This window comes from Tachyglossus aculeatus, chromosome 16, assembly GCF_015852505.1.
Source record: "Tachyglossus aculeatus isolate mTacAcu1 chromosome 16, mTacAcu1.pri, whole genome shotgun sequence".
NCBI classification, from domain to species: domain Eukaryota; kingdom Metazoa; phylum Chordata; class Mammalia; order Monotremata; family Tachyglossidae; genus Tachyglossus; species Tachyglossus aculeatus.
In genome coordinates, this window is record NC_052081.1 from 49994874 (window position 1) to 50017903 (window position 23030).

The 23030-nt window shown below is 55.3% G+C and overlaps 2 protein-coding genes across 2 annotated transcripts; one reads left to right on the forward strand and one right to left on the reverse strand.

Moving 5' to 3' along the window:
* Positions 1–1169: 1169 nt before the first annotated feature.
* On the reverse strand, positions 1170–11450 carry SMPDL3B (sphingomyelin phosphodiesterase acid like 3B). The gene is made up of 8 exons (XM_038757980.1): positions 11332–11450; positions 6142–6355; positions 5275–5372; positions 3703–3846; positions 2827–2999; positions 2516–2696; positions 1853–1986; positions 1170–1658 (listed from the first exon to the last, which is right to left on the reverse strand). Exons 1-8 carry the CDS (start codon positions 11390–11392, stop codon positions 1299–1301), a joined length of 1365 nt encoding a protein of 454 aa, XP_038613908.1. The 5' UTR covers positions 11393–11450; the 3' UTR covers positions 1170–1298.
* A 3591-nt stretch (positions 11451–15041) lies between these two features.
* On the forward strand, positions 15042–22349 carry RPA2 (replication protein A2). The gene is made up of 9 exons (XM_038758059.1): positions 15042–15107; positions 16255–16361; positions 18537–18638; positions 18757–18870; positions 19911–19985; positions 20296–20412; positions 20703–20807; positions 20899–20993; positions 21903–22349. The coding sequence occupies exons 1-9, from the start codon at positions 15092–15094 to the stop codon at positions 21985–21987; spliced, it is 816 nt and encodes a 271-aa protein (XP_038613987.1). The 5' UTR covers positions 15042–15091; the 3' UTR covers positions 21988–22349.
* The last annotated feature ends 681 nt before the right edge of the window (positions 22350–23030 follow it).

The following is a 23030-nucleotide window of genomic DNA, read 5'->3' on the forward strand; positions in this document are numbered from 1 at the left end:
AAGAAGGGGAGAGGGGTTGTGCATGCAGCCAAAGTGGGGAGGGGGAAGGGTGATGGGCCTGCAGTGGGCTCCCTCTTGGCTTCCTCATCAATCGTATTTATTGGGCGCTTACTATGTGCAGAGCACTGTACTAAGCGCTTGGGAAGTACAAATTGGCAGCCTATAGAGACAGTCCCTACCCAACAGTGGGCTCACAGTCAAAAAGAGTCCTGTTCAGGACTCGCCGAAAGCGCTTGGGCTGGGTCTGCCCCAGGAGGACTCGAAGCCCAGTGGGCTGGGTAGGATCCGCCTCAGTCTCATTTTAAAAACAATAATGATTGTGGTATTTGTTAAGCGCTTACTATGTGCCAAGAGCACTGGGGTAGATACAAGGAGGCAGCGTAGCTCAGTGGAAAGAGTACGGGCTTGGGAGTCAGAGGTCATGGGTTCCAATCCCGACTCCGCCGCTTGTCTGCTGTGTGACTTTGGGCAAGTCACTTCACTTCTCTGGGCCTCAGTGACCTCATCTGGAAAATGGGGATTAAGACTGTGAGCCCCACGTGGGACAACCTAATCACTTTGTATCATCATCAATCGTATTTATTGAGCGCTTGCTATGTGCAGAGCACTGTACTAAGCGCTTGGGAAGTACAAATTGGCAACATATAGAGACAGTCCCTACCCAACAGTGGGCTCACAGTCTAAAAGGGGGCAAGGGGACCTTGTATTCCCCCCCCCCAGCACCACACACATAGTAAGTGCTTGGCCAATCATTGGCAAATCAATCAATCAATCATATTTATTGAGCACTTACTGTGTGCAGAGCACTGTACTAAGCGCTTGGGAAGTACAAGTTGGCAACATATACCATTTGGCAACAAGTTGGCAAATACCATCATCATTGTTGGCAAATCAATCAATCAATCATATTTATTGAGCGCTTACTGTGTGCAGAGCACTGTACTAAGCGCTTGGGAAGTACAAGTTGGCAACATATACCATTTGGCAACAAGTTGGCAAATACCATCATCATTGTTGGCAAATCAATCAATCATATTTATTGAGCGCTTACTGTGTACAGAGCACTGTACTAAGCGCTTGGGAAGTACAAATTGGCAACATATACCATTTGGCAACAAGTTGGCAAATACCATCATCATTGTTATTACACGTCAAACCGACTCTACCTACCCGTTTTCCTCATCTGTTTATTGAGGGGCGTCCCATCCCGAGGACTTCCCTGGCACCCCGGGTCCCTGCCCTTCAGTCTCGCCTACCCGTAGCCCGTCGGTGTGGAGCGGCCAGGGTGGTGCCGGGGCTCAGACCAGCAGGCTGACCAGGAGGGCTAGGGGAAGCAGGGCCCAGTCCGGCGGGGAGAAGGCCGCGCCGGCCACCCCCACGCAGTCCTCGTAGCGGGCAGGGTCCACCTCGCGGATGGCACAGATGTGGTCAACGCGGCAGCCGGCGTCGCAGGGCGTCATAGCGTAGCTGACCGAGTTGAACCTGTAGTAGCACTGCAGGTGCTGGTCGTCGTCGGTGATCCGCTCGAGCACGGTCTGCATGGAGGGCGGAGAGGCGTCCCGCACCCGGTAGGCCCGCGTCAGACGGTACTCCTCCTCCCACCGTGGCGGCGACCCCGCGGCCGACTGCGTCAGGTTGAAGTAGTAGGTCACTGTGTCCTGGGGGATGGCGGGGGAGGAAGGCCGAGTGGTCAGTGGGCCCCAGCTGGGTGCCGCTCCTTCCCGGCCCCACGTGCCGGAGGCCGGTGGGGTCACCCGGGGACGTCCCCCTCCCCCCCGGCCCAGCGCATAGGGGAGCGGCGGCCCGAAGACGCGTGGCAGGGGACCCTCGGGGAAGCGGGACTCCCCATTACCTGCAGCTGCAGGGTGGCACGGTCGTATTCCCACACACGGATCGCGGGATTGTTGGCACCGTTATCCACGCCCGGCAGCGTGGTTTTCCAGGGAGTGACTCCAGGCGTCAGAAACATCACGCCGATAGGGACCCCTGCCCGCGGAGACCATCCCAACGTATGAAAATCCCTCCCCTCAAGCCTGGCGGGGGAGAAGGCTTTCAGGGGTGGAGGGGACACGGAGGAGGGTGAGAGGGGGCTTTTCATAAGGTTCAGAAAAAAAGATGCGCATCAAACACCATTATTAATGTTGGCTGGACCTGCCAGCCCCAGGGGTCACCTAGGCCAGCAGCTGCACCACTGGGGGCCAGCATCATCGTGGGGAGGGGAGGAGATTTGGGGGGGCACTCGTGGCTACCCCACATCTCGGAGAGCCGGACCTGCAGGGAAGCAGAGGGCTCTCGGGTCCCCCGGGGAAGCTCCCGGCCCAGGCTGAGCAGGAGGGCACCCTGCTGCCCGGCCCCGTGGCCTGACCACGGGCAGATAGCCTCAGAGTTCCCATCGAGAGCCGGGCTGCCCCCGCTGCCCCCTCCTCCCAGAAGCCCGGGGTTAAGGAGGAGGACCAGGCGGGGAGCCGGCCGAGGGAATGTCCGGCGGTGGGGCCGGAGCACCAGAGGAGGGTACCTTCAAGGTCGTAAAACATCCGGAAGCTGTCGGTGTGGTGGTGGCCAAAGAACTGGCCGGCGATGACACCGTGGTGCTTCCGGACCAGTTCCACGTAGCGCTGGCTGAAGGGCTCCCGGAACCAGGCCTGGCTCCGCTTCTTCTCAAAGTAACCGGGGGGGACGTGACCGGCAATGAACACCTGTGGGGGTTGAGATGGGGAGGGTGGAGACTTCCCTGAGACTGTGCCACCTCCCCATCCCCCTCTCCCGCCTCTACCCACCGCCGGGGGGTACTTTCTTCCGCCACCGGGAAAAGAGGCGGCAGTTTACCTTCTCCCCGCGGCGCGACGCGTTGGTCAGCAACTCGTCCAGCCACCGGAACTGGTCCCCCGGATCCCCCAGACCCTCCGTCTGCTGGTTCTTGTTGTAGTACAGGTTGGTGTTGAGGACCACCATCCGCCCCGCGGCTCCCGGCCCAGTCAGCCGCTCGGAGTAGAACGCACCTGAGGGGCGCGGGGTGGCACATGCTCACACGCACCCACCTCTGGAGTGTGCAGCTATGAGTCCCAGCCCTCACCCTCCTGCCCCCTCACTCTGGCGCGGGGCCTTGGAGGACAAAGGACTCAGGTCAATAGTCTGTCCTTTCCCAGTTCCCAGTTATGCCCTCTCCCGGGCTGCAGGCCACTCAGCTCGCATCCTCTGCTCCTGCCCCTACGGACCCCCTCCTCGCCCCTTGCCCGCCCCCTCCATCTCCTCCTCCACAACTCGCCCCTCGCTTACTTCTGCCTGGCCCTGGCTCCCGACCCTCCAAAGCTGAGCCCGCCCTCCTGCCTTGCCTCCATCACCCCCTGCCCCAAACCACCCTGCCTCCTTTCTTGCCCACTACTACCAGAACGAGTCCTGCCCATTTCAAAGCAGCGGAAGGGCAGTGCTGGGCAGAGCCATTGGAGGGCTGTCTGCTATGGCAGGGGGCCTGTCGGGCACTGGGCCTCCATGCCGACCGTGGGGGCTTGTGCTCAGATGCCCTGGGGGTGAGGCTCTCCTCTCAGAACACATCCCAGAGCATCGGCCAGCCTCAGTTTCCCCATGCCACAGGTGTGTGGCCGTGTACGCATGCTTGCATGGCAGGTGAGGTGATTTGCCCCCGTTCCTCTCTCAGGACCAGCGAGGGGAGGTGCCCCCACATTGCCCCTGTCTGTCTGGTACCGGCTCTGAATGAAGGGATGGATTCATTCAGCAGCCATGGCTGCCACAGGTCGGCCACACGGTCGTAGATGCGGCTCGGGCCCGCGGGCAACTGGTTCTTTGGGTGGAAGTCGTGGTTTCCCATAGCTGGGTAGACCTTGGTCCCTGCGGAAGAATCCGAGAGAGGGTGGGTGATCAGCAGGAGGTGGCAGTACGGAGAGGGCGAGACCCTGGATTGGGACACCAACCTGCTCCATTGAGTTCCCTCCTCGCTGCTGAGCCCTACCAGGACCTTTAAGGTGCCACCCCGGGTGGCAGATCTGGCTGCTGCCCGCTACTTTCTGGTGGACACAGAAAGGGCTACAGCCTGGGTAGCAGGAGTACGGTACCAAGCCCGGGGTACAGTTAACCCACTTCTGGGTTTGACCTCTGGCCCCGGGGGACTGGGGAGGAAACGGGGGAAGTGGTGGCAAGGAGGGTTGTCAGTTTCTCGGAGTGGGTGGGTGGGCTTTGTGGGGAGGCGATCAGAGGACCTGGATTCCCCCCCAGCGCTTAGAACAGTGCTTTGCACATAGTAAGCTCTTAACAAATGCCATTATTGTGATTCAAGAGTCAGCTCTGCAACACCCCCTGTGGGGTCTTGAATAATAATTATGGTATTTTTAAGCACTTGCTCTGCGTCAGGCACTGTACTAAGAGCTGGAGTGGCTACAAGCAAGTCAGATTGGACACAGTCCCTGTCCCGCACAGGGCTCACAGTCTTATTCCCCATTTTAAAGATGAGGTAACTGAGGCCCAGAGAAGTGAAGTGACTTGCCTGAGGTCACCCAGCAGACAAGTGAGGGAGCCAGGTTTAGAATCCCTGACCTTCTGACTCCCAGGCGCAGGCTCTATCCACTGTGCCAGGCTGCTGAATCAATGCCATGTGCTCTAGGCCTCGTTTTCTCCCTCCCCTGAGGTAAGAATCATCATTCCTGCTTTTCCCTCATGAGGTGGGAGGACGGACAAGAGATTGACCGTTTGGCGGGAGGGTGGATGAGCAGCCTGACCATCATCTCTGGCCTGGGGGAGCATATTGTTTCTACTCCCTCCCTCCAAAATCTGGACAGGCAGCCGAAAACGGCCAGAACCATCTGTGCCTCTTTCCTCATCTGTAAAATGGGGATTCGATGATGATGATGATGATGATGGCATTTGTTAAGCCCTTACTATGTGCAAAGCACTGTTCTAAGCGCTGGGGAGGATACAAGGTGATTAAGTTGTCCCACGTGGGGCTCACAGTCTTAATCCCCATACCTGTCCTCCTTCCCAGAAGGCTGAGCCCGATGTGGGACACGGATTTTGCCCGACCTAATTATCTTGCAACCACCCCAGGGCTTAGTACAGTGCTTGACACGTAGTAAACATTTAACAGATTCCACCACTGTCAAACCGAGACCGCCCCACTCTGCCTAGCCAAGCGTGGACAACCCTGGCAGCAGCATAGCCTGCTTCCCTGTCCGTCCCGCCGGGGGCTCGAAAAGGGGCAACTAGGGTCGCACCGGCCAGAGTTGGGTCCCCCCTTCTCCCCCGGCCCCCGGCCCCAGGCTGTACCTGGAAATACCTCCCGGATGAGATTGGTTAAGTTTTCCACTATCTTCAGCACGGCTTCTTCCCCCAGTTTCTCGTCAGGAACGTGAGGGGTGTCATCGCTGTACCACCACAGATCCAGCGGGGACCAGGGAGGGGGGCAAAAGGCGCAGAGTGAGGGGGCTGGCCGGAGTAGGGGCGGGAGGGCAGGTGACCCACTGCCCCACTACTCCACTGCCTAACTGCCCCCAACCTGCCATCATGGAGCGGCTCTTCCCAGCCCTCGTTTCCCAGATGGAACAGGTGCCAGAGCTTCACTGGAGCGACCAGGAGAGTCCCGGCCCGGTCCTCGAGGGTCCGGCTCAGTTAGGGCTTCTGGTCAGCCCTAGCTTTCTCCCTCGTGGGCCTAGCCCTCCAGGGACGTACAGTGCTCTGCACATAGTAAGCGCTCAATAAATACGATTGATGATGATGATGATGATGAGGGACCCAGGAGCCACCCACTCCCCAGCGTTTGGATCCGCTACCGTGGTTCCTGCCGATCCCCAAACCCGGCTCCCAGAGACCTGCGGCCCGGGCCCCAGTTGGATCCAGAGCCAGAAGGTCCTTTGGGGACGGGGGGCGGTCCCCTATCTCATTCCCTCAATTAATGATTTGGGGGTTTTGATCGGATGCAATTTTGGGAAGAGCTGGGTGCCAGATCCTGCCATCAATGAGACAGGGCCAAGGCCCCGGGGGCTGGAGGCTAGAGGCTGACACTTTTGTTTCAGGACAGTCGGCTCCCCTCCAGCCAGGCTCCCTGTCCGCCCACCCTCCCCCACTGAGCCTGCACAATTTAGTCAGCACCCGTCTTTCCGGGAGGGTCTCCGGGCCGTGTCCCCGGTGGCTCACCCCGTCCAGAGGATGAAGTCCGGCTGGGGCAGGATGTCCCGCATGGCGTGGATGGAGGAGTTGAGCAGGGCCCAGGGGGCATCGCACAGGTAGTTCCCCCACTTGCCCGCGTTGGGGACCGGCTGGGAGCCCGCAGACGGGCACACCTGGAGTGGGTCCTGGGAGACTTGGTAGTCCGGGTCCAGGTGCAAGTCAGAGATGTGCCAGAACCGACCTGGCCATGACATAACCGTTGCCTGTCAGGAATTGACCCGCCCACCCCTCCTTCCCCCCACCCAACGCAGGGTCCGGGATGTGTCACTTGGGGAGGAACCCAGGGCATCAGGCTGGGCTCAACCAATTAGGCTCAGGGCAGGAGGCAGCTCAGTGGCAGGAGGCCAGGGTGTTGGATGCCCCCACACCCCCAGCTCTCAGGTCAGTGGGCTCAGGCTTGGTCCCAGACCTCCGGGTTGGAGCTGTAAGCGCCCGACAGTACGGTCCTGCCGCTCCTGGTGCCGCTCCCCGTGGCCCAAGGGGTAAGGAAGGCCAGATGCTCACTTCCCTCCTCCCAACTGTCCAGCTCCATCGCCACTTCCACCATCCTCCGTCACCACCATCCCAGGAGCCTGCGGCTTCAGGTGTTACTCTCAGTTCCTCTCTGCCTTTCAGCTCTCGAGTGCGATCTACTGCCAGATCATCATCATCATCATCATCAATCGTATTTATTGAGCGCTTACTATGTGCAGAGCACTGTACTAAGCGCTTGGGAAGTACAAATTGGCAACATATAGAGACAGTCCCTACCCAACAGTGGGCTCACAGTCTAAAAGGGGGAGACAGAGAACAAAACCAAACATACTAACAAAATAAAATAAATAGAATAGATATGTACAAATAAAATAAATAGAGTAAAAAAAAATATGTACAAACATATATACATATATACAGGTGCTGTGGGGAAGGGAAGGAGGTAAGATGGGGGGGATGGAGAGGGGGACGAGGGGGAGAGGAAGGAAGGGGCTCAGTCTGGGAAGGCCTCCTGGAGGAGGTGAGCTCTCAGCGGGGCCTTGAAGGGAGGAAGAGAGCTAGCTTGGCGGATGGGCAGAGGGAGGGCACTCTAGGCCCGGGGGATGACGTGGGCCGGGGGTCGATGGCGGGACAGGCGAGAGCGAGGTACAGTGAGGAGGTCAGCGGTGGAGGAACGGAGGGTGCAGACTGGGCTGTAGAAGGAGAGAAGGGAGGTGAGGTAGGAGGGGGCGAGGTGATGGAGAGCCTTGAAACCCAGGGTGAGGAGTTTCTGCCTGATGCGCAGATTGATTGGTAGCCACTGGAGATTTTTGAGGAGGGGAGTAACATGCCCAGAGCGTTTCTGGACAAAGATAATCCAGACAGCAGCATGAAGTATGGATTGAAGTGGAGAGAGACACGAGGATGGGAGATCAGAGAGAAGGCTGATGCAGTAGTCCAGATGGGATAGGATGAGAGCTTGAATGAGCAGGGTAGCGGTTGGGATGGAGAGGAAAGGGCGGATCTTGGCAATGTTGTGGAGCTGAGACCGGCGGGTTTTGGTGACGGCTTGGATGTGAGGGGTGAATGAGAGAGCGGAGTCGAGGATGACACCAAGGTTGCGGGCTTGTGAGACGGGAAGGATGGTAGTGCCGTCAACAGAGATGGGAAAGTCAGGGAGAGGGCAAGGTTTGGGAGGGAAGACAAGGAGTTCAGTCTTCTTCCACATCTCCCGGGTCCACCCCTTCCCCACAACCCAGGCTCTGATCGTAGTGCAACAAGCCCCCTCCCCCTACCAGTCTGTACTCCATGCTACCATCTGGCTCATCTTTCCAAAACATCACCCTGTACCCGTCTCCCCCTTCCCCAAAAACCTCCATTGAAGTTGCCCACCTCCCTCCGCATCAAACAGAACTTCTGACCAGGGGCATCGAGGCTAATTCCCTCCATTTTACATATTGGCTCTCCTCACCTGCTCCACAGCTCACACTCTGTCAGTCAGTCAGTAGTATTTATTGAGTGCTTAGAGCACTGAATGAAGCACTTGGGAGCTTACACTAGAATAATATAACAGACACATTCCCTGCCCACAACGAGCTTACAGTCTAGAGGGGAAGGCAGACATTAAATCAATAAATACTATTACAGATATGGACATGAGTGCTGTGGAGCTGGAATGGAGGGTGACCAAAGAGAGTAACTCAGGGGTGACAGAAAAGGGAGTGGGAGAAGAGGAAATGAGGACTTAGGGAAGGTCTCTTGGTGGAGATTTGCCTTCAGTAGGGCCTTTAAGGTGGGGAAAGTAATTGCCTGTAGGATATGAAGAAGGAGGGCGTTACAGGACAGAGGCAGGATGTGGGCAAGAGGTCGGCAGCAAAATAGGCGAGATGGAGTTACAGTGAGAAAGTTAGAATTAGAGGAGCAAAGTGTGCAGGCTGGGTTGTAGTAGGTGAGGTGGGAGGGTCCAAGGTTATTTATTGACTGCTCTCCCTCCCAAACTTCTGTCCCTCTCTCCATTTTCCCACCTCCATTCCCTCACTCATACTGTTTCCCCTGCCTGAAACTCCCTCCCTTCCCAAATCCACCAGATCCCCAGCTCTCCCTATCTACAAAACCCTTCTGAAATATCACCTCCTCTGGGACGCGTTCCTAAGTTAATAATAATAATAACGATGGCATTTATTAAGCGCTTACTATGTGCCGAGCGCTGTTCTAAGCGCTGGGGAGGTTACAAGGTGATCAGGTTGTCCCACGTGGGACTCACAGTCTTCATGCCCATTTTACAGATGAGGGAACTGAGGCACAGAGGAGTTAAATGACTTGCCCAAAGTCACACAGCTGACAAGTGCCAGAGCCGGGATTTGAACCCATGACCTCTGAGTCCAAAGCCCGTGCTGTTTTCCACTGAGCCACGCTGCTTCTCTGGTTTAACTTGGTTAACTTCCAACCCCTCGCTTAGCGTCAACCCAACCCCAACCAGTCAGTTGTCATGAATGTCTGTATTCCTCACACCTGCTGCTGCCCTTTTCATTCATTCATTCATTCAATCGTATTTATTGAGCGCTTACTGAGTGCAGAGCACTGTACTAAGAGCTTGGAAAGTGCAGTTCAGCAACAGATAGAGACAATCCCTATCCAACAACGGACTCACAGTCTAGAAGGGGGGAGACAGACAACAAAACAAAAAAAGTAGATGGGCATCAACAGTATAACTGATAATTTTGTCCTTCCTGTCTTAGGCGATAACTGTCTTTTGTCTGTTTTTCTCCACCAGCCCAGTGTCTGGCCTCAGTTGAACATTCAGAGCTACAAGGTCGGTGCCCCACAATCTGCCCACAGCAAGTGCCCAGTGTGGACACCAGGCTCTGCCCATAATAGGTGCCCGCTCTCTCTTCAGAGTCCTTGTGATTACCTCATCTGTAAAATGGGGTTTAAGACTGTGAGCCCCCCGTGGGACAACTTGATCACCTTGTATTCCCCCCCAGCGCTTAGAACAGTGCTGTGCACATAGTAAGCGCTTCACTAATGCCATCATTATTATTATTATTATCTGTGTTTACTGAGGGTCTGCCGGAGCAGGGCTTGGGAACACACAGGTGGGGTTGGGGTAACCCCAATGGGGTCTGAGGTTCCCACAGTGCTTGCCCTCTTCCTGGCCAGAAAGGTGACAAATTCAGCTGGGGATGTTGCAGCTGCTGGCCTGCAAGGGCCTGAAGGTAGGACAGCTGCGGGGTCTGAAGGTGGGGCAGCTGTGGGGCCCGTGGTTTCTAAGAAAGCCCATCTCAAAGAGAAACAATGAGAAGTGTTTTCGGTTTCCGTTCCTAACTTCCCCTTGGCCTCTTCCTACACGAGCTGGGGCCCTGCCGTGCTCTGGGAGAATCAAGGTGTCTCTCCTGCCTTCTCTAGCTTCCCCTTCCTCTTCTGGCTCTCCCTGCTCCTCACACTCTAACCCCCTCTCTTTAGCAGCCCCAAGAGTTAAATCCATCAGGGAAAGTGCTTATTATTTTGGGTTTGGCAGCGGCCATTGGTCGAATTGACTTTGCCCTAAGATGCCCCCGGGTCCCCATCCCCTCTTGTCTGCCCCAGAGCTCCTGCCCTGACCCCGCCTCAGCCCCTTCCCCAGGTCGCGCTGCCACTGGGGAGGGAGGTGAGGTGCTGGGGAGGAACGGGCCTGTGGACCTGCGGGCCCCGGAGATGTGGAAATATTATGGACTCCACCTAGGAACTGCTCCCTGCTTATTATTATGATGATGACGATGGTATTTGTTAAGCGCTTTCTATGTGCCAGGCAGTATTCTAAGCGCTAGAGTAGATACAAGGTAATCAGGTTGTCCCACCTGGGTCTCACAGCCTTAATCCCCGTTTTACAGATGAGGTAACTGAGGCATAGGGAAGTTAAGTCTCCCCTTTCTAGACTGTGAGCCCACTGTTGGGTAGGGACCGTCTCTATATGTTGCCAACTTGGACTTCCCAAGCGCTTAGTACAGTGCTCTGCACACAGTAAGCGCTCAATAAATACGATTGATTGATTGAAGGGAGTTGCCCGAAGTCACACAGCTGACAAGTGGCGGAGCCGGGATTAGAACCCACGACCTCTGACTCCCAAGCCTGCGTTCTTTCCTCTAAGCCACGTTGTTTCTCGTGCTGTGAACAGGCTGCAGCAGGACTGGGCCGGGAGCCCGGCCGGGTGTCCAGGTGCTGGGTATTAAGCCTGGGGGCTGGAGGCTGGGGCCTGAGGCGAGGGGCTAGGCCCTCGAGCCTGGACCCACTGTTGGGTAGGGACTGTCTCTATATGTTGCCAGGTTGTACAACCCAAGCGCTTAGTACAGTGCTCTGCACACAGTAAGCGCTCAATAAATACGATTGATTGATTGGACCACGGGGCAGAGGGCTGTGTTTCCACCCTGCGTTGCAGTCCGCCTTCCCGAAGTACTCCGATTCACCGACAATGTGCCGAGGTCGGGAGCCCCGAGCGCCTCCCGGCCTGCAGGATGGCGGCTTCCTCCTCTGGCCTTGCAGTGAGAAACTGAACCGCGTTCCCATTTCCCAGTAAGACTGGAATCCTCATCTCCCAAGCCTTCCTCCCTCTTCCCCCCTGCCCCCACACAGGGGGTCCCCCAGCTAGCAGCGGCCCCGCCATCGGTCACGGGGCCGCAGGGGGCCACGGGGGCAGCGGGAAGCCACCCTGGCCAGACGCCGGCCTACCTGGACTGGCCCCGGAGGCCCCACTGGCGAGTAGCCAAAGCAGAAAGGTCGGGAGATCCATGACTCGCCCCGCCAAGCCTCCCCCCACTGCAGCTGCTCTTCAGCATTCCTGGGTAGTCTGACGGGAGCCAGGAGCAGAGAACGGTGTCTCCTCCCTCCACGTTTATGCCTGGGGCCTTCCAGGAACAGGCCAATCGCCGCCTGCACCCAGAGAGGTGGGACTACCAAATCTGCCCCTGCCCCTGCCCTGCCCATTTCTCTGCCCTGCCCCTCTCCTGCCCAGGGGTTGTTCTGCCTCTTCCCGACAAAGGGTGCACCGATTGGACTCCAGGAAATAGATAGAGCCGGCAGCATGGAGATGGCGGGAAGGTCCAGGGGGCCCCAGCGTCCTGGTTGCCCTTTGCTCTGAATCCTCAATCTAATCCCCCTGCCCTGTCTCCCCACCCAACAAAAAAAAAAAACAACCCTGGAAGGCCGATGAAGCCGAGGGAATTCCCAGGGCCCTGGTAGCAGGGGTGTCTCCCCTGTGCTGAGCGGGACAGAGAAGTTGGGGGAGCAAGTTATGCCGCGGCCCCTGCCTGGTGAATCAATCAATCAATCAATCAATCGTATTTATTGAGCGCTTACTGTGTGCAAAGCACTGTACTAAGCGCTTGGGAAGTAGAAGTCGGCAACACATAGAGACAGTCCCTACCCAACAGCGGGCAAACTGGGGGGCCTAGGGCTGGGGAAGATGGGGAGCGAGGGCTGGCCAGAAACGCTAGGATCCTGAGAGGCACACCTTCTCACGTTGACTGAAACAACGGAAAGACCAAAGTATCTCCCCTTCTAGTCAGCCATGAACTTTGTATGTTTAATAAATGTTAGTCATTAATGTTATTTAGCACTTGCCTACAATAGGCAGGAACAGCAAAACACTTCTACCGTTGAACTTCAGTGTCAGAAGCCCCTCGGTGGGGGGGGGGGTACAAAGGGCAGCTAGATCTATAACCCCTCGACCTGTTCTCCCTCCGTGAGTCACATAGGGGGCAGGGGATGTGACCCATCTGCTTATCTTGTATTTTACCTCAACACTGTCTACAGTGCTTAACAAATACCATTGTTATTATTATTGTTAATGGGTTGTGCAGTTATTTTTCTAAAGCTCCTTCATGTCATTTACCTAATTTCCCTCTAGACTTTAAGGTTGTGGGCAGGGAGCCTGTCCCAAGTGCATAGTAAAGTGTTCTGCCCACAGTAAGCGCTCTATAAATAGCATTGATTGATTTGTCCTCACTCATGAGAGATGGAGGCGAGTGTCATTAGCCCCATTTTACAGAGGAGGAAGGGCGGTCCGGAGAAGTTAAGTAACTGGCCCAAGGTCACACAGCAGATCAGGGGCAGAAGTGGGACCAGAAGCCAGAACCAGACCTGTGTGCTCTCTGCTAGTCTAATCACCTACCTTTATTTTTGCTCGATTGACTTGGCAATTTACCAGTCAGGCAGATGGGGGATGGGGCCCTGTATATATGTATATATGTTTGTACATATTTATTACTCTATTTATTTATTTATTTTACTTGTACCTATCTAGTCTATTTATTTTATTTTGTTAGTATGTTTGGTTTTGTTCTCTGTCTCCCCCTTTTAGACTGTGAGCCCACTGTTGGGTAGGGACTGTCTCTAGATGTTGCCAATTTGTACTTCCCAAGCGCTTAGTACAGTGCTGTGCACACAGTAAGCGCTCAATAAATACGACATGATGATGATGATGACAAGGGGGTAAAGCCTTGTCACACAGCTGACAAGGGGCAAATCCGGGTTAGAACCCAGGACCCCTGACTCCCAAGCCTGTGTTCTTTCCACTAAGCCATGCAGCTTCTCTGACTCTCCTCTTTGGAAATCACACCTCTTCCGTGAGGCCTTCCCTGATTGATGGGGAAGCACCATGGCCTAGTGGATACAGCAGCGTGGGTCTGGAAATCAGAAGGACCTGGATTCTAATCCTAACTCTGCCATTTGACCTTGGGCAAGTCACTTAACTTTTCTGTGCCTCATTTACTTCATTCATTCATTCAATCGTATTTATTGGGCGCTTACTGTGTGCAGAGCACTGTACTAATCATCATCATCATCAATCGTATTTATTGAGCGCTTACTGTGTGCAGAGCACTGTACTAAGCGCTTGGGAAGTACAAGTTGGCAACATATAGAGACAGTCCCTACCCAACAGTGGGCTCACAGTCTAAAAGGGGGAGACAGAGAACAAAACCAAGCATACTAACAAAATAAAATAAATAGAATAGATATGTACAAGTAAAATAAATAAATAAGTAAATAAATAGAGTAATAGTAGTAATAGTAATAGTTGAAACAGTCCCTACCCAACAGTGGGCTCACAGTCTAGAAGGGGGAGACAGAGAACAAAACAAAACATATTAACAAAATAAAATGAATAGAATAAATATGTACAAATAAAATAAAGAGAGTAATAAATACGTACAAACATATATACATATATACAGGTGCTGTGGGGAGGGGAAGGAGGTAAGGTGGGGAGAAGGAGAGGGGGAGGGGGGGGAGATTTCACTTAATCTGTGAAATGGCATTTAGGACTGTGAGCCCCAAGTGGGACAGGGACTGTGTCCAACTTGATTAGCTTCTATCTATCCCAGCACTTAGAACAGTATCTGCCACATAGTAAATGCTTAGCAAATACAATAAAAAAATCACTAGTACGGTACTCTGTGTAAATTATCATTTGTTTATATTAATGTCTGTCTCCCAACTCTAGCCTGTAAACTTGTTGTGGGCAGGGAACAATTATGGTATTTGTTAAGCGCTTACTATGTGCCAGGCACTATACTAAGCGCTGGGGCAGATACAAACAAATCGGGTTGGGCACAGTCCCTGTCCCACGCGGGGCTCACTGTCTCCATACCCATTTCACAGATGAGACTACCAATTCTGTTGTACTGTGCTTTCCCAAGGGCTTAGTACAATTCCCCGCACACAGTAAATGCTCAGTAAATCCCAGTGTTGTTGATAATGATGTATACGGTAAGGAAACAGTCCATTCGATCGACTAAGCGCTTGGGAAGTACAAGTCGGCAACGTATAGAGACAGTCCCTACCCAACAGTGGGCTCACAGTCTACAAGGGGGGAGACGGAGAACAAAACCAAACATACTAACAAAGTAAAATAAAATATTAAGCGCTTACTACCAATCAATCAATCAATCAATGCACACAGTAAGCGCTCAATAAATACGATTGACTGATTGATTGATTGATTAATAAATGCCATCTTTATTATTATTATTTGGCTGCACACGCCGCCCCCTAGCGCACCCGCTCTGGAGCGGCCCCTTCGCGGCGGCCACCACGCATGCGCCGAGCGGGGGATGACGTCAAGGCCCGACCGCCGCCGCCGCCGCTTGGGGGCGGTTTTCTAGCGCGGTTCATCCGGGTTCCTCGGCTCCCCGCTACGCGACTGCCCGAACCCGCAGTAAAGATGGCGGCGGGCGTAAAGGGAGCGCACGCGCCGCTACATGAACGGAGGGGATTGGCCGCCGCCAGCGGATCGGGAGCGCTGATTGGCGGAGGCGGGCGGCCCTGACAGCTGATTGGGGCTGACGTTCGCGGGCTGCTGTTTGCGGCGCGCTCGGGGACGGCCCTGGAGGACGGAGCGCAGAGCTTGGGCTTCGTCGGTTGCCATCGGAGCGGACCCCCGGTACCCGTTTCTTTCTCCCTCCCTCCCTCCCTCCCTCCCTCCGCCACCATGTGGAACAGCCACGGTGAGACTGGGGCGGCGGGAGGGCGGGCGAGGCTTCCTGTGACCGGGACTGTCTCTATATGTTGCCAACTTGTACTTCCCAAGCGCCTAGTCCAGTGCTCTGCACACAGTGAGCGCTCAATAAATACGATTGATTGATTGATTAATACTAATAATAATGATGATGATGTTTGTTCCTCCATTCAAAGCCCTCCTGAGAGCTCACCTCCTCCAGGAGGCCTTCCCAGACTGAGCCCCTTCCTTCCTCTCCCCCTCGTCCCCCTCTCCATCCCCCCATCTTACCTCCTTCCCTTCCCCACAGCACCTGTATATATGTTTGTACAGGTTTATTACTCTATTTATCTTGTATCTATTCTATTTATTTTATTTTGTTAGTATGTTTGGTTTTGTTCTCCGTCTCCCCCTTCTAGACTGTGAGCCCACTGTTGGGTAGGGACTGTCTCTGTATGTTGCCGACTTGTACTTTCCCAAGCGCTTATTACAGTGCTCTGCACACAGTAAGCGCTCAGTAAATACGATTGATTGATTGAGGCCTTCCCAGACTGAGCCACTTCCTTCCTCTCCCCCTCGTCCCACTGTCCATCCCCCCATCTTACCTCCTTCCCTTCCCCACAGCACCTGTATATGTGCTTGTACATATTTATTACTCTATTTATTTTACTTGTACCTATCTATTCTATTTATTTTATTTTGTCAGTATGTTTGGTTTTGTTCTCTGTCTCCCCCTTCTAGACTGTGAGCCCGCTGTTGGGTAGGGACGGTCTCTATGTGTTGCCGACTTGGACTTCCCAGGCGCTTAGTACAGTGCTCTGCACACAGTAAGCGTTCAATAAATACGATTGTTTGATTGACTGTATGTGTTGCCGACTTGTACTTCCCAAGCGCTTAGTACAGTGCTCTGTACACAGTAAGCGCTCAATAAATACGATTGATTGATTGATTGACCTCTGACTCCCAAGCCCGTGCTCTTTCCACTAAGCCACGCTGCTACTTTGCGGCTCTGTTACGTTGTAATCTGCCAAGCGCTTAGCACAGAGCTCTGCACACAGTAGGCGCTCAAAACATACGATTGATGGAAGGCGGGGCGGGAGGAGCGCGGCGGGGGAGGTGGAACTGATGCCAACGGTCCCTAACTGTCTTGTTTGCAGGAGGGTTTGAGAGCAACTATGGCGGTAGCTCCTTCGCGGGGGGCAGCTACACCCAGTCCCCGGGCGGATTTGGCTCCCCTTCCGCCTCCCAGTTCGAGAAGAAATCAGTAAGTAGTAGCGCTCAATCCACTGTATTTATCGAGCGCTTACTGTTTACAGAGTGTTGCGCTAAACGCTCGGGAGAGCACGGTAGAGTTGGTACATACGATTCCTACCCACAACGAGCTTGCAGTCTAGAGGGGGAGAAACACATGAAATGTTACGGACGGGGGTGGTGGTGAGTGTAAGGATATGTACATGACTGCTGTGGAGCTTAGGATATTATGAATAATTAGTGCTCAGAGGGAACAGATCAATCAAGGGTGTGATTGATATCAGATATCAATACCAAATATCTGTTAATACCAATCAGCTATCAGGGGTACAAATACCATCTGGGCCTTCCCAGACTGAGCCCCCTTTTTCCTCTCCTCCCCATCCCCCCTGCCCTACCTCCTTCCCTGCCCCACAGCACCTGTATATATGCTTGTACAGATTTATTACTCTATTTTACTTGTACATATTTACTATTCTCTTTATTTTCTTAATAATAATAATAATAATAATGATGGCATTAGGTGCTTACTATGTGCAAAGCACTGTTCTAAGCGCTGGGGAGCTTACAAGGTGATCAGGTTGTCCCACAGGGGGCTCACAGTCTTAATCCCCATTTCACAGATGAGGTAACAGACACAGAGAAGTTAAGTGACTTGCCCAAAGTCACACAGCTGACAATTATTTTTTTATAGTGACATTTATTAAGCGCTTACTATGTGCAAAGCACTGTTCTAAGCGCTGGGGAGGTGACAAGGTGATCAGGTTGTCCCGCAGGGGGCTCACAGTCTTCATCCCCATTTTACAGATGAGGTAACTGAGGCCCAGAGAAGTGAAGTGACTTGCCCAAAGTCACACAGCTGACAATTGGCGGAGCCTGGATTTGAACCCCTGTCCTCTGACTCCAAAGCCTGCGCTTTTTCCACTGAGCCACGCTGCTTCCCCTAGCTTTATTTCTATTTATTCTGATGACTTGACACCTGGCCACATGTTTTGTTGTCTGTCTCCCCCTTCTAGACTGTGAGCCCGTTGTTGGGTAGGGACCGTCTCTATATCATCATCATCAATCGTATTTATTGAGCGCTTACTATGTGCAGAGCACTGTACTAAGCGCTTGGGAAGTACAAATTGGCAACATAAGTGCTGTAGTCTCCTAAATGCTTAGTTCAGTGCTCTGCACATAGTATATGTTGCCGACTTGTACTTCCCAAGCACTTAGTGCAGTGATCTGCACACAGTAAGCGCCCAATAAATATGATTGAATGAATGAATTAGCGATGATGATTAGTGATCTAGACTGTGAGCCCGTTGTTGGGTAGGGATTGTCTCTATTGCTGAATAGTACTTTCCAAGCGCTTAGTACAGTGCTCTGCACACAGTAAACGCTCAATAAATATGATTGAATGAATGAATATGGATCCAAGTGCACAGTGCCTTACGTAGAAGGAAGGACAGGTAGAGGAAATGAGGGCTAGTCATTCATTCATTCATATTTATTGAGCGCTTACTGTACTAAGCACTTGGGAAGTACAATCAGCTACATTTAGAGACGGTCCCTACCCAACTACGGGCTCAAAATCTAGAAGAGGGAGACAGACAACAAAACGAAACAAGTAGACAGGCATCACAATGCCAGCGCATAGAACAGTGCTTTGCACATAGTAAGCGCTTAACAAATGCCGTTATTATTATTATTGATACCATCAGAATAAATAGAATCATAGCTATGGTCGCATCATTAATAGAGTAATAAATATGTACAAGTGAAATAGAGTAATAAATCTGTACAAATATATACAAGTGCTGTGGGGAGGGGAAGGAGGTAGAGCAGAGGGGGGAATGGGGAGGAGGAGAGGAAAAGGGGGGCTCAGTGTGGGAAGGCCTCCTGGAGGAGGTGAGCTCTCAGTAGGGCTTTGAACGGAGGAAGGGAGCTAGTTTGGGGGATGTGTGGAGGGAGGGCATTCCGGGCCAGGGGAAGGATGTGGTTCAGGGGTCGATGGCGGGACAGGTGAGAACGAGGCACAATGAGGAAGTTAGCTGCAGAGGAGCGGAGTGTTTGGGCTGGGCTGGAGAACGAGAGAAGGGAGGGGAGGTAGAAGGGGGCGAGGTGATGGACAGCCTTGAAGCCGAGAGTGAGGAGTACCCCAGTGCAGTAGGTGAAGGTAGTCACAGGTGATCCATCCTTCCAGCGATCCCGAACCCAGCACATCGTGCCGTGCACCGTTTCCCAGCTGCTGGCCGCCAGCCAGGTCGAAGAAATGTTCAGGATCGGGAACATTGAGATTTCCCAGGTAGGAGAGGAGGTGGTGGGCTCGGGGCAGCATGGCGTGACTGGACCGCACCACACGGGTGACATGGGTATCGGCCCACACTCGCACCTGTCATCTGTGCCTTCTCCGTCCGGCCCAGGTCACCATCGTGGGAGTCATTCGGCACGCAGAGAAAGCCCCGACCAACATCGTGTACAAGGTGGATGACATGACCGCTGCCCCCATGGACGTCCGGCAGTGGGTGGACACGGACGTGAGCTCTGGGGCGGAGGGTGAGGGGGGGTTGGAGAATGACCGCTGTTGGATGGTTTGAGCCGGGGCCCGTGGGGGGCTTGGGAGCCCACCTGTGGCCCGGGCTGCAGGCTGTCCAGCCGGGAGAGAGAGAGGGGAACCTCTCTGATTCCGGCTCCAGTCCAGAAGGAGGCCAGGACCCTTCTCTGTCTGTCTGTTCCCCACCACCTGGAAGGTCCAGACCTTCTGGGTCAATAATTCTCGGAACAGATCCCTTTCCTGGGGTGCCCTGCTGGCTGGCATAGGCTGGAACAACCTTGCCCACACAACTGGCGCTCCCGGGCACTTACCTCCCCCATTCTCGCCTCTTGGCCCCAGCTGCCAACGGTAGCTGTCTCTCCTCCTTGTTGCTCAGGGGATGGGCGACATGAGGAGCCTGAGTGGGAGAAGCAGCGTGGCCTAGTGGAAAGAGCATGGGCTCAGGAGTCAGGGGACCTGGGTTCTAATCCCGGCTCTGCCAGATGCTTGCTGTATGACCTTGGGCAAGTCACTTCATTGTGCCTCAGTTCTACCTGGCTGTTCGGGTGGCCCATTTGGAGGCCGTTGTCCTTGCTCACCCCCTTAACGTCCCCCTATCATCAATCATCATCAATCGTATTTACTGAGCGCTTACTGTGTGCAGAGCACCCCCCCATGACGGGGGGAAGGGGGTGAGTGGAGTTAGGGCAAGGATGGGATCCTGGGGGACAGTTCTGAAAGAGCTGGAGTGCTTGTATGAGGTTTGGGGTCCCAAAGCCTCTGGGTTTCAGCTGAGGGGCTTCCAGGAGTCCTGTCATTCACTCAGTCCTATTTATTGAGTGCTTTTCGTATGCAGAGCACTGTACTAAGCACTTGGGAGAGTACAGAGGAACAGTAAACAGACCCATTCCATGCCCACAACGAGTTTGCAGTCTAGAGGGGGGCTGCAACGCAACCGCCCTCTGGCTCGCCTCTCTGGGCAAGGCAGTGGGCTGCTTCCCGGTATCCCCTTTCACACTCGACGCCTACTCTCCCTTCCCTTAGGAGATCAGCAGCGAGAATATCGTCATCCCCCCAGAAACATATGTCAAGGTGGCTGGTCACCTCCGCTCCTTCCAGGTAATGGGGCCAGGGCTGTCAGGGAGGTCGGGGCCCTGGGGGCTATCTGGGAGCGGTGGGGCTTTCCCCTGTGACCTTATGGTCATACGGGCTGTGCTGAAGCAGGAGTCCACTTACACTTCTCTGGGCTGGGAGGGCAGGGTTTGGAAACTCTCCTCCCGGGGGAAGGGGCAGACACCCCCTCCTCCCACCCTTAGTGGGGGTGGTGTTACTGGGCTCCTCTCTGTGGCTGTGGCGCCGGTGCAGCAGGTGGAGGGATGGGCTCAAGCCTCGGGTGTGTCTCACTGGCACCTGGCCTCGGTTGGCACAGAACAGAAAGAGCTTGGTGGCGTTCAAGATCATCCCTCTGGAGGACATGAACGAGCTCACCACTCACATCCTGGAAACCGTCAACGCCCACCTAACGCTCAACAAGTCCAGCGGCCCGGTGAGAACCTCGTCAGCGGGCCCAGGGCTTCCCCCGTCGGGAGCGGCCTGCTGGGGTGGTGGGATCCTGCCGGTCCACGACCTTCCCGTCCTTCCACCTGCGCCCGGCTCCCGGCCCTGGGCCGAGTGATGGGGATGCGGGGTACCGGGCCTCTCCTCCTCTCCCTCTTCCAAGCCCCAGCCGATGACCCAGGCCGACATAGGTGGTCCTGGCTGCGCCCCCAGCCATCTTAGCTGTCTGTCCATCCGGCCACCCGCTGATGGTAGCCCTCTGTTCTTACTGCCGTTCAGCTCATCACGGGCAACTCCGTCGGTGCCTCGGGGATGGGCGATGTGGGGAGCCTGGGCGGGAGCGCCAGCGGGCCGACCAACGGGCTCACCCTGCACCAGAGCCAGGTAAGATCCCGCCCCCTCCCGTGCCCAGCTCGGTGCCCGGTTGGTCGCTGCGGGCCCCGGCTGGCCAGCTGAGACTCTGCTTCGCTCCAAGGTGCTGAATCTGATCAAAGCCTACCCCAAACCGGAGGGGCTCAGCTTCCAGGAACTCAGGTCTCAGCTACCGAGCCTGAACGCATCAGTCATCAAGTGAGTGTCCGAGTCACCCCACCGGTCCAGTGGCCCGACGGCCTCCCCTATCTCACTTGGTCCTGGGTGGGGCTGGGCCATGTGGTCTGGGGTGCCCCAGCAGTCTCAGCTCTGCCAGGTTCTGGCAGGCCCAGCCTGGGCCAGGAGTTAAAAGTAGCTGTAGGGGAGGGGCAGGGTGGCCGAGGGTTCCTCCTCAGGGCGGTACTTAAACTGGGGGTAGGCATGCTGCGGTGGGTACTTTGGATATGGGAGTCCAGTGTCTGATCAGTCTGGAAGGGACTGGGCTGAGGCTTCCCCTTAAGCAGTCCCAGTTGACCAAAGAGTCAGGAGAGGTATCCGCACGCCCTGATGGTGCAGCCTCAGCCCTTGGCTCGGGTGGGGAGGTCTGACCTGGGCCCACCCCTAGCTGGGATAGGTCTGCCCGTGACCTGGCCGTGTTGATCCCGTCCTGGTCCCACCCTGATCTCGACCTGGTCCTGCCCTGGTCTCCTGGGGCAGTGCTGCTGGGTTGAGGAGAAAGATTGAGGTTCCAGCATTTTCCCCTGGCTCCAACTCTGTGCGATCATCCCCTTGGCTGCTCTGGGACTCCTGGGCCCCTCCCCGCTCATTCCCCCTTTCCTGGACAGAAGGGGATGTCAGGTGGCCGCACCATCCTGCCCCCACCCCGCCAGTCACCCCATCCTCCACTTTGTGGTCACCACATTATTGGCTCTGATGGCACGAAGGGCCTGAACTGAGATTGACCCTGCCACCGCCGCCACCTCAGAGCTGTGGAGACAGAGGAGGTGGTCACAGGGCTGTGAGGGGCAGGGACAGAGGGCTGGGTCCTCCATCCATTGCACCCCCACTTCCCCTGCCAGCCGGGCTTGGCCATGACCCTATCTCCCTCCCTTCCCTCCCACCCACCAGGCAGGCGGTGGATTTCCTCAGCAACGAGGGTCACATCTATTCCACCGTGGATGACGAGCATTTCAAATCTACCGACGCGGAGTAGCCCGTTCCCCCACCCCGACTGTTCGGCCATCTGTGATCGCGGGCTCCGGCCTTTCAGGGCCGCCCGCAGAAGTTGGTCCTTACCGGTCACCCCCACCCCGGGCCTGGCATCCCCAGAATCTCTGAACCTGAACTGCATCACTGGCCACTGTGGCAGCCCAGTGCCATGACTGGACTGAGCCTGGCCCTGAAACTCAGGAGCTGGGAGGGCTAGCCCACGGGCAAGGGGACATGTGGGGCCTTTTTCCACCTAAGGCCGGGTGAGCGTTGGTCCCCGTGAGGCCTTGGGTGGGGACTGCTGCTGGGGGAGCTAAGCTCGAGTAGCCCGGAGCCCTCGTTTAATAAAACGACGCTTTCACTCCAGACCTGCCTGGTGCTCCATTGCCACCCTGGCCTTCTTTCCCACTTTTCCTGCTGTGGGATGGGGGGGGTCTGGGGTTGTGGCTCCAAACCACATGGCCTGGGACCCCTCTTGCCAGTGTCTCCCTCGCATCTTCTCACCAGCCCTGGGCTGGTGTGAGGTGTGAGAGACAGAGGGTTGACCTTATTGACTCCCTGGCTTCCCCGCTTCCTGTTGGCTCAAGTCAGGTTGGCATTCCCCTTTCATCCTAACTACGGGGTTCTGGAGGCCTAGGTCCCTCTCGGCCCCCTTCCCACCCTCCCCACAGAGGGACCTTTCACCCTACAGCCTCTGGTCACTGCCCTGGCCACATTCTGCTCGGTGTTACTTCCCCGTTGGCCCGCTCCGGGCCCACGTGTTCCCTGCAAGTAGGAGAAGGGGCTGGGGTTCAACTCCTCAGCTGGGGAGTAAGCGCACCCTGCCCCCTTCCCCCCGGCCCCATCTGTGTGGCTGGAGAAGCTCTGCGCCTTGATTGGGGGGTGGGGCAGAGGAAGAACCAGAGAAACCACAGCTTTCGTTCTAAGCCATTGTCAAGGGGAACCTCAGGCTGGCGGATGGGGAGGGGAATGGAGTGGGTTATCGACCGATTTCCAAGCTCTCTTTGTTCAAACCTGCCTTCCCTCCTCGTCTGCCCCTTCTCTGGG

Coding starts and splice junctions, on each gene's coding strand:
- SMPDL3B (XM_038757980.1), bottom strand. CDS start 11,392: ATGGATCTCCCGACCTTTCTGCTTTGGCTACTCGCCAGTGGGGCCTCC. Junction 5,373..6,141: donor GACTTCATCCTCTGGACGGG/GTGAGCCACCGG, acceptor GTGGTGGTACAG/CGATGACACCCCTCACGTTC. Junction 1,659..1,852: donor GTGCCACCCTGCAGCTGCAG/GTAATGGGGAGT, acceptor GCCATCCCCCAG/GACACAGTGACCTACTACTT.
- RPA2 (XM_038758059.1), top strand. Junction 18,639..18,756: donor GGAACATTGAGATTTCCCAG/GTAGGAGAGGAG, acceptor CGTCCGGCCCAG/GTCACCATCGTGGGAGTCAT. Junction 20,994..21,902: donor CTGAACGCATCAGTCATCAA/GTGAGTGTCCGA, acceptor CCCACCCACCAG/GCAGGCGGTGGATTTCCTCA.